The 9,236-nt window shown below is 48.0% G+C and overlaps 1 protein-coding gene across 1 annotated transcript in view; it reads left to right on the top strand.

Moving 5' to 3' along the window:
* Window positions 1-2,759: 2,759 nt before the first annotated feature.
* Window positions 2,760-9,236, top strand: part of AKAP12 (A-kinase anchoring protein 12) — a 96,328-nt gene continuing 89,851 nt past the window's right edge. The window contains exon 1 of the mRNA XM_046005168.1: window positions 2,760-3,092. Within this exon, the coding sequence (XP_045861124.1) occupies window positions 2,931-3,092 (162 nt within the window). The 5' untranslated portion in view covers window positions 2,760-2,930. The remainder of the gene's footprint in view (window positions 3,093-9,236) is intronic.

Here is a 9,236-nt window from a genome sequence, read left to right as displayed (position 1 = left end):
AGAGGGAGAAGCAGGCTCCCTGCTGAGCAAGGAGCCTGATTCAGGGCTTCGTCCCAGGACCCCAGGATTATGACCTGAGCCGAAGGCAGACGCTTAACCGACTGAGCCACCAGGTGCCCCCAAGGGCCTATTCTTCTTCTTCTTCTTCTTTTTTTTGAGATTCTTGTTTTTTAATTTATTTATTCGACAGAGAGAGATCACAAGTAGGTAGAGAGGCAGGCTGAGAGAGAGGGGGAAGCAGGCTCCCTGCTGAGCAGAGAACCTGCGGTCGGGGTCGATCCCAGGACCCTGAGATCATGACCCAAGCCAAAGGCAGAGGCTTAACCCACTGAGCCACGCAGGCGCCCCTAGCCTATTACTCTTAATATGCTTATCGGGGAGCTGTTTCAGGCAGATTAGGGAGGACTAGAAAGTGTGTATTTCTTAAAATAAGATTTTGCTGGAGCACCTGTCTGGCTCAGTTGCTGGAGCATGTGACTCTTTGATGTCAGGGTTGTGAGTTCGAGCTCCACATTGGGTGTGGAGATTACATAATAATAAAATCTTAGGGCACCTAGGTAGTCTAGTCAGTTAAGCAGCTGTGTTGGGCTAAGGTCATGATCCCAGGGTCCTGGGATCGAATCCCGCATTGGGCTTGAATGGAGACCCTACTTCTTCCTCTCCCTCTGCCTGCCTCTCTGCCTCCTTGTGCTGTCTATCTTTCTGTCAAATAAATAAAATCTTTAAATAAATAAATAAAATAAATCTTAAAAAAAAAGGATTTTGCTTTAAAAACATCAGAAGATGAGCATTTTCATGGCCTGAAAAATAAACACAAAGCAAGCAGTTGCTAATCTAGGCCGGCACTGGCGATGTGGCTTGTATAGTGTTGGCTTGAAGTCCTTGACCTTGTAATATTTCTCTGAAAATCTGAACGCTGGATGTGAAAAGCTTTGTTAAGAATTTCCCAAGAACTGAATAAGTATAATCTCACAGAATGGGACGTTTTGATAGTGTTTGTACTACAGATTGATACATTTTCATATGTGCCGACCTTAGTCATTCTCAGATAGGCTTTAATAGCATTTTTAGCCCTTATGTGAGGCCTAAATGCCACTTTTTCACAGATATTCCTTAGAAAAGAGAACACACTGGAAGCTTCCTACAGAAAGGGAGTGAGGTGTTGAACAGAGACTCAGTGTAGGAAGAATCCTTGCTCTTTTTTGCCTACCAGCTGTGAAATCTTGAGCACCTGATTTAATGTCTCTGGGCCTACTTTTCCTCCACTCCACTGGTAAAATGAGAATACTAGGCTCTACCTCATAGAGTTGTTGTAAGGATTAAATATGACGAGATATGCAGAGTGCTTTAAACAGCCTGGCACATAGTAAGTACTGGGATGTTTCCTAAGTAGTAAACAATTTAAGTTGAAATGGATGAAATGCTTAAAAATGATGAAAACCCACCATTTTGCACAATACTGCTTAAGTAATATATTCCAGAGAAAGTGGCCTTTATGTGCTTCTTCAAATAAAAATGCTAAATGTAGAAATATTTTATGCTGGGTAACCATATGCCATTATACTACGAGCCACAGTTAATCAGGCACAAAATATTCTGCTACAGAACTAACCGCTTGCGTCAATTCCGCACTAACTTGTAGGAAAGCTGAGCCGGGGATGTTTCTCTAGTATCCGGGGTCGATATTCCAAGTTTCTTCATTCTTCCAACTATTTGTGAAATTTAAGGCACTCCTTTGCCACTGAAAACTGGGGATAATTTTTCTTTTGGCCCCGCCACCTTCGTGCCTGCATGCCAAATAATCCAGCTGAAAATTTGATTTCACTCAAATAATTGTTAGCTGCCTTGTATTCATGGAACAAATATTCAGGAGCACGAAGGGTAGGAAGGCGAGTCACTTAGGCTGATCTTCCTTGAAGCCTGTATCTATGGAGAATTACTGATGGCCGGTGGACAGATCTATGTCGTCATGTCTCAGCATGGCGCGAGGGAGAAGTGGCCTGGACCTCCAGCATCACGCCCTCGAAGAAGGACAGGCCCATTTCCAGTCACAGCCTCACTCCCCCGAGTTCCCCAGGGAAGGAGGGCAGCCCGTGTCGCTGATGGCATCGCCTGACATCACTGGTTCCGGATGATAGGCGAGCTTGGGGCCGCCTGGCCCACCTCATCCGTGGCCTGACTGCATTAACCTCTCGGTTCCCAGCTCCTGCCACGCGAGGTGTCCTAATATGGTCAGAAGAACCATATTCTGGCTCCGCAGAAGCCAAGGAGCGCTTGTCTTTCTCCTGCTCTTGGGGAGGAGGCAGGAACCAGCATTCGGAGGCTCACCCAGGCTGAAGGAAACAACTGGGGATTTGGGTTCGCTTGCTGGGCGGATGGAAAGTGTGCTGCCGCAGACGCTCTGCCTTGGGTTATCAATCATTTCATAAACCTCAGCAGATCCAATCTCCCCGAGGGGCCTTCTGTCCTCCTCTCCCCTTCTGCAACCCTGGGTCGACCCCCCCCCCCCCCCAGCTCGTGTCCCCATTTAGGAATGGGAAGCGCCCGGGGTCGGGGTGGGCGGGCCGCTTGGCCCCTGGCTGGAGGCTGGGGCTGCGCCTCTGGTCCTACAGCCTGGGGGGAGATGCTGCTGCAGGGCGTGTCTGGGGCTGGGCTCATGTGATGAAGCGAGGGAAAAACAAGGGGGAGGAGGAGGAGGAGGCAAAGAGGTGGCTTTTTTTTTTTTTTTTTTTTTTTTTTTTTCTTTTAAGGAGTTTGCCGCGAGCGCCTCTCGTTCATTCGCAGTCTAGGCGCGTCCGGAGGAGGACCGCGGGAGAGGAAGGCGTGCTCGGGACCCCGCGGGCGCACGGCTTCTCGCTCTTCTCCACGTTCCTGCCGTTCGGGGGAAGGTGTAGCCGGGCAGCGGGGTGCGGGAGAACCGCCGAAGAGCCATGGGTGCCGGGAGCTCCACGGAGCAGCGGAGTCCGGAGCAGCCGGAGGCGGGGAGCGCGACGCTAGCGGAGCCCGAGCCCAGCGGCGGCGGCCTTGCGGCGGAGGAGGCGCCCAGCGCGCCGGGCGACCCGGCCATCGCCGCCGCCGACCCCGCCACCAAGGTACGGGCGCGCCGGGCCACCTGCCTCGGGGACGGGGGTGGGGGAGGGTGGTCTCCCTGGTTTCCGCCTGCGAGAACTTCTCGGCCCGTCCAGCCCATCTGCAAACTCGGGAGCACGCACCCCTCTTTCTAGCTTTCCAGGGTCTCCTGCGTCGGGGCGGGACCAGAGCAGCAGCGAGCGCGGCGGGCTTGCATCTTTGTCGTGGGTCTCCGGGGGAGGCGACTGCGCCATCCGCAGTAATAAAATCCGCCCCCCGCCCCCTGCTAACTGAGCCTTTCTCCTCACTCTTCCGGTGAGAGCGACCCAGCCCTGAGATGCCCGAGCTGCCCGAGCTGCGCGGGGGAGTCCGGGCGTGGGGTGGGGTGGGGTGGGCAGTGACCCATCCGCCGAGGGTCCTGAGCCCCCCGCCCCTCCTTCTTCCTCCCGGATTCCGAAAGTCAGCTGTTGGGCCAGGACCCGTGTCGCAGCGTGACGAGGCCACCACCCGTGGTTTCCCCGCCGCGTCTGGTCTTTGGCACCAGCTGTGCCTGGAGAGACCGGGGTTTGGTACCCAGCCCTGCTGCGGCAGCGGCTCGAGCCGACACCGCCTTCCGATGCAGAGAAAGCCTGGGGGTGTAGCTCGCTCCGAGCCAAAGAAAACCTGGGTAGACGCTGACCTTCGAAAAGGAATGACAGGTTCGGTCCACAAGGCAGGGTCCTCCTTTTCGCTCCGTTCATTGCCTGTGGAGTCAAGGGGTAGACATACCGGGGGGAGTAGTTAGAAGTTCTCCAAGGATGCGGTCAGAGGCGTGAGCGAGGATTGCTTGCACTCCTGTGTCTATGGAGACAGTGCTGAGCCTCCTAGAAATTTTGTATTTTATAGTCTTCAGTCTTCAAGGCTGAAACATTTACTCTTGGCCACTTACAGCCGCCAAAACTGGGAATTGTTTGGATCGTTGCATTCTAGATCTATTTTTCCAGCATGTGTTTTCATTAGCAAGGCGTCACCTAATCTGTTTTGCCATATCCTTGTAGGAAGATGGAGGATAACTTATCATACTTGCTATTTTTTTTTCCCCAAAAACCCCGTGTTTTACTTGGGTTGGGAAGGTGGTGGGTAACTTAATACATATTTTTTAAAGCCCCGTGTTTTACGTGGGTTTACAACCTGTGTTTCATCTGAGGATAAAGAATGTGAGGAACTTCAGATGTTTACAGTGTGAAAAACATCCCCTCCCCCACCAGAATCTGGGTAAATTTCACAGAACTGTGACCTCATTGCCATGACCTCTTTAGCTGCCCTAGTCTAGTTTGGACTGAGAGACTGCTCTTAATTAGATTCCTTCTAGTCTTTAACTAATAACTACTTGTAAAACCCATGGTCCCTAGAGCTGTAGATGCTACTGAGTACAGACTGGTAGAAAGCTAATTTTCTTTTTTTTTTTAATTTTTTTAAATTTATTTGAGAGAGATCATAAGTAGGCAGAGAGGCAGGCAGAGAGAGAGGAGGAAGCAGGCTCCCTGCCGAGCAGAGAGCCCGATGCGGGGCTCGATCCCAGGACCCTGAGATCATGACCTGGGAGGAAGGCAGAGACTTAACCCACTGAGCCACCCACGCGCCCCGAAAGCTAATTTTCTAAGACGGGCTAAGCTTTGGGCATAAGTCAGGTGCAGTCTTACTGAGGTCTAAGTCACATTTTAATACTTAACCTGCACATCACCTTTTGATGCCAACTACTGCCCAAGGGGCCACATACCCAGTATTTAGAATCCAGTAGTAAAACTGGTTTTAAGATGTAATTGACAAAAGCTTGTGATTGGGGACAGTTTCTTTCTTGGTTTTTACTACTTCAGGTCTTCTTAACAATTGATGCTAGAATATGATGTTGAATTCCTTCCTGGTAAACTTGAATTTGTTCCTTTAAAAATACTCCTTCCATTCTCTTTTTGTCCTTCTTCCATAACCGTATCCTCCTCTTCTAGTTGCCACCATCTTGAAGCAGCCAAGCATCCTCCTTTAAAAAAAAAAAAATTGACTTAAATAACATCTAGAATATCATTGAGCTTTTTGGCATACTGCCCAGTTATCAATTTGGAGACAAATCAATACACTTAACATGTATCCTTGGAAAATGGTGTCGTTTTTCATTTCAGCTAGCAAAATTTATTACCCAGGTTTTCCAAAGTCCTTTTAAAAAAAACTCCCTAATTAAGAATGACTCAGCACAGAGCTCTTACCTCCCCTGTTCACCCTGTGAAACTCCAGTTGCTGACTTCTGAGTAATCCATCTGCCTTTCCAGGCTCCTGTAGCACCGCGGTCCTTCCCAGCAGTTTGCGGCACATTGGTGAGGTTAGTGACTTGACTGTTGTCCTGGTTCTGGAAGCTCCACGAGGGCAGGGACCGTGTCTGTGTTTGCACAAGTGTTCCCCCACAGGTGGCATGCTGCCTGGTTTTGATTGCACGCTGTCAAGTTGGGGAATATCTTCTTGGGTCATCGACTTTGTCTACAGTTTAACCTTTAACCGTGTCATTGTCATGGTCTGCCTCAGGAATCGGATAGTGACTACAGCAGATAGGTCTGGTTATTAATATAGACCAAGTGACTATTTTGGCAATAAGCTCTGTAGGGGCTCTGCAGAAATACAGTGGCTTGTTCGCCTTGCTTAAACTTAAACTGTCTTCATGTCAAGTAGACAGAACAGTAGAAATTGCAGGTGGCTCAAATGAGACAACTTTATACATTGAATTAGTTAGGATTTGCATCTTGAGCTTTCTTGAGTGGGCATGTGGACATTTGGGGGGTTATACTGGTACACGCTCCCCCCAAAAGCTGATCACTAATTAAAAGCTATCAACATTTTTTCTATCTAAATGATGTTTAGATCAGATATCTGCTGCCTGTTTACTTTTTCTCTCTCTCTCTCTCTCCCCCCATCCTTTACTGAGTTAAGTACTCAGACCTCAGGTGACGTTACGTTAATTGAGTATCACTTCTATCAGATCATATGGAATGTAGGAAAAAAGAACTTGATTATTGAAGCCTAACATTTAGGGGCACTGAGACACAAGTCCTGGCTTTATCTGGTATATTTCAATAAAATGGAAGGAACCTTATCTTCCAGTCAATCGTTAACGATCTTACACTCGTAAGTTCTGGGGGACAATGGTATCAATTATTTGCTAGGTTGAATTTTGAGACTTGGAGGTTTTGGCCCCTGCAGGGACAGGAATTGTTAGACTACGCAAATGCAAGTAAATAAGGCCTCTCACTTACTCCCCATCATGCGGTTTTAAAAGTCTGTCTTTGAAAGAGTATTTTCACTCAGGTGTCAGTAGAGGGTGGAATGACCAATGACAAATTCACGGAGAGTCTGGCAAACTGGATTGATTTCTTTCTTTCCTTTTTTTTTTTTTAAGATTTTATTTATTTATTTGACACAGACACAGCACAGCGAGAGAGGGAACACAAGCAGAGGGAGCGGGAGCGGGAGAGGGAGAAGCAGGCTTCCTGCCGAACAGGGAGCCCAATGTGGGGCTCGATCCCAGGACCCTGAGATCATTATCTGGGCCGAAGGCAGACGCTTAACGACTGAGCCACCCAGGCGCCCCCAGATCTTGATTTCTTAAGCCAGGTTCCACATTCAGACTGGACAGTCATAATTCTCTGAATTATCCTTTTTGTATTTTTTGCTCAATCAATGACTGAAAACGGAGCAGTGGTCGGCTGTAAACTTGAGGCCAATGTCCTTGGCAGGTGGGGATATGGGGACTCTTTTCTGTCCTTCTGGTTATGGTTCCATTTGGTCACAAGAGCTGGGAATCACCAAGGAACATAAACATGTACTCGAATGGAAGAATCCATCATCTGCTTGGTGGACTTAAGGATATCTTTGCCCTGCGTGCACTAAAACAGACAGTCGAGTTGACCATCTGCATTTTGTAATTCTTCCCAGCCTGAGTTGGGATGCTTTCTCCCGCTTCTGTTTACAAACTGGGAATGGAGGACGGAGGTGACCTTACTGTGATTATGGATCAGTTTTACAATAAAAGGGCCAGGATTTAGGGCTTGGAGAGATTACACGTTTGTTAACAGTGGCGTGTTGTGTGTGTGGCTACCTGTTTTCCTATGGATTCCCTCTAGATTACAAGACGTGCTGCTTCCTGAGTAGAACAGACTCCAGACATTGGAGACTTCGGGGTGAGGATGGTCGTTTAGCCTGTGGGGACTGCATAGGTTAGTGAATGTGTGTGAGATCATCGGACATTTCCCCCTGAAATGCTGTTGGGATGTACCCGCCTTACACGCGCATCCTTTTGGATACACTTTAGGTTGGCTAATCTCTGCCTCGATCACTTGAAAGCAATTAGAATAAGGATCGTTCTAATTTGGTATTTTATAGGATAATGAATAAAATAGAAGTAACATGTTTTGCTTTAAAAAGACATGAGGGCGCCTGGGTGCCCTGGGTGGCTCAGTGGGTTAAAGCCTCTGCCTTTGGCTCAGGTCATGATCCCAGGGTCCTGAGATCAGCCCCGCATCGGGCTCTCTGCTCAGCAGGGAGCCTGCTTCCACCTCTCTCTCTCTCTGCCTGCCTCTCTGCCTACTTGAGATCTCTGTCTGTCAAATAAATAAAATCTTAAAAAAAAAAAAATAATAAGTCTTCCATTACCTCTCCATCCCCCAGGCATTCACTGTGGATAGTTTGAAGCCAGTGTCGGTGGACTCTTCTTGCATGATGTTTCCAAACTTGATGCATGTACCCGTATATAAACAAAAGCCCCAATTTTTAAAAAAGTAATCTGCACCATGTGGGGCTCGAACGAGTGGCGTGCTCTACGGAGCCAGCCCAGTGCCACGCCCCATGTTTTTCCTTTAACAAATAAAATCATTATCACGCATGTTCTGCTATTTGAGGTTTGGAATATCTTTTCGTATCAGGACATAAAGACTTAACCACTGGTTTTATTAATGACTACATATGTTTTCCCTTTATGGGTTGAAGTGCAATAAACGTTTAACCAATCCCCCTGTGTTTATATGACATTTTCCTGGTCTTTCACGGTCTTGAAGTAACCCAGGGACTATCAGAGCTCAGACATCTTTGTATGTGTGCAGATAGATCTCTGGGGTGGATTTCTGCAAGTGGGATTGCTTGCTCAAAGCATTTATATGCATTTAAAGATAAAAAAATCTGGGGGCGCCTGGGTGGCTCAGTGGGTTAAAGCCTCTGCCTTTGGCTCAGGTCATGATCTCAGGGTCCTGGGATCAAGCCCCACCTTGCGCTCTCTGCTGGGCGGGGAGCATGCTTCCTCCTTTCTCTAACTGCCTCTCTGCCTACTTCTGATCTCTGTCAAATAAATTTAAAAAAGCAATAATAAAAAAATTTTTTTTCTTGTAAGATTTGATTCATTTGAGAGAGCATGAGCTGTGGGGTTGGGGGAAGAGGGAGGCCAAGGGGTAGAGGGAGGGGGGAGGAGGAAAGGACAAGGGAGAGAGAACTGGCCCCACCCCCTGCCCACCCCCGCACCCCCACTGAGAGGGAGCCTGATGGAGGGGGGCTCCATCCTAGGACCCGAGACCACGACCTGAGCCGAAGGCAGACACATAACGGTCTGCGCCCCTCACATACCCCTGCATTTAGAATTTTGATAGCCCTTGATAAATTTACTTTCCAGAGATTCTGTGTGCAATTAGGTCCCCACTTGGGATCAGCAGTAGTTTTTGGATGATTTGCCTCAGTGCGGAGCAGATTTTCTAATACTTGCCATTCTGCACCCGAGTTGGCCCTTTAGTTTCCTGAGCACATGTCTGGTTGTGTTTTGTGTATGTTGGCCATATGGTCTGCTTCACGTACCACCCAGTCATGGACCAGACTGGCTTCCAGAGCATTAAAGGTGAGGGCTTATTTTTTACTGTTCATTTTTAAAGAGTCCCCTCCCCCCAAAATGATTCATAACAGGGAAAAAAAGCAAGTTGAAGAGAAAAAAGGTGGTTCAGATACCTCTCGTATTTACTCATTCCTTCCCAGATTCATAAACAGACTTAATTTTATTTGCTTGGACAATGACCTACTTCTTTAGCAGTGAGTTTTCAAGTTTCTCCTCTGGGAACAATCTAAAATCATCCAGTTACCAGAAATTTCTTCATACTTCTGGTCCATGA

The sequence above is a fragment of the Meles meles genome, chromosome 5 (genome assembly GCF_922984935.1).
Source record: "Meles meles chromosome 5, mMelMel3.1 paternal haplotype, whole genome shotgun sequence".
In the NCBI taxonomy this organism is placed as follows: Eukaryota; Metazoa; Chordata; class Mammalia; order Carnivora; family Mustelidae; genus Meles; species Meles meles.
Note: the sequence above shows the minus strand (reverse complement) of the source record. Positions and strands in the feature narration are given on the sequence as shown.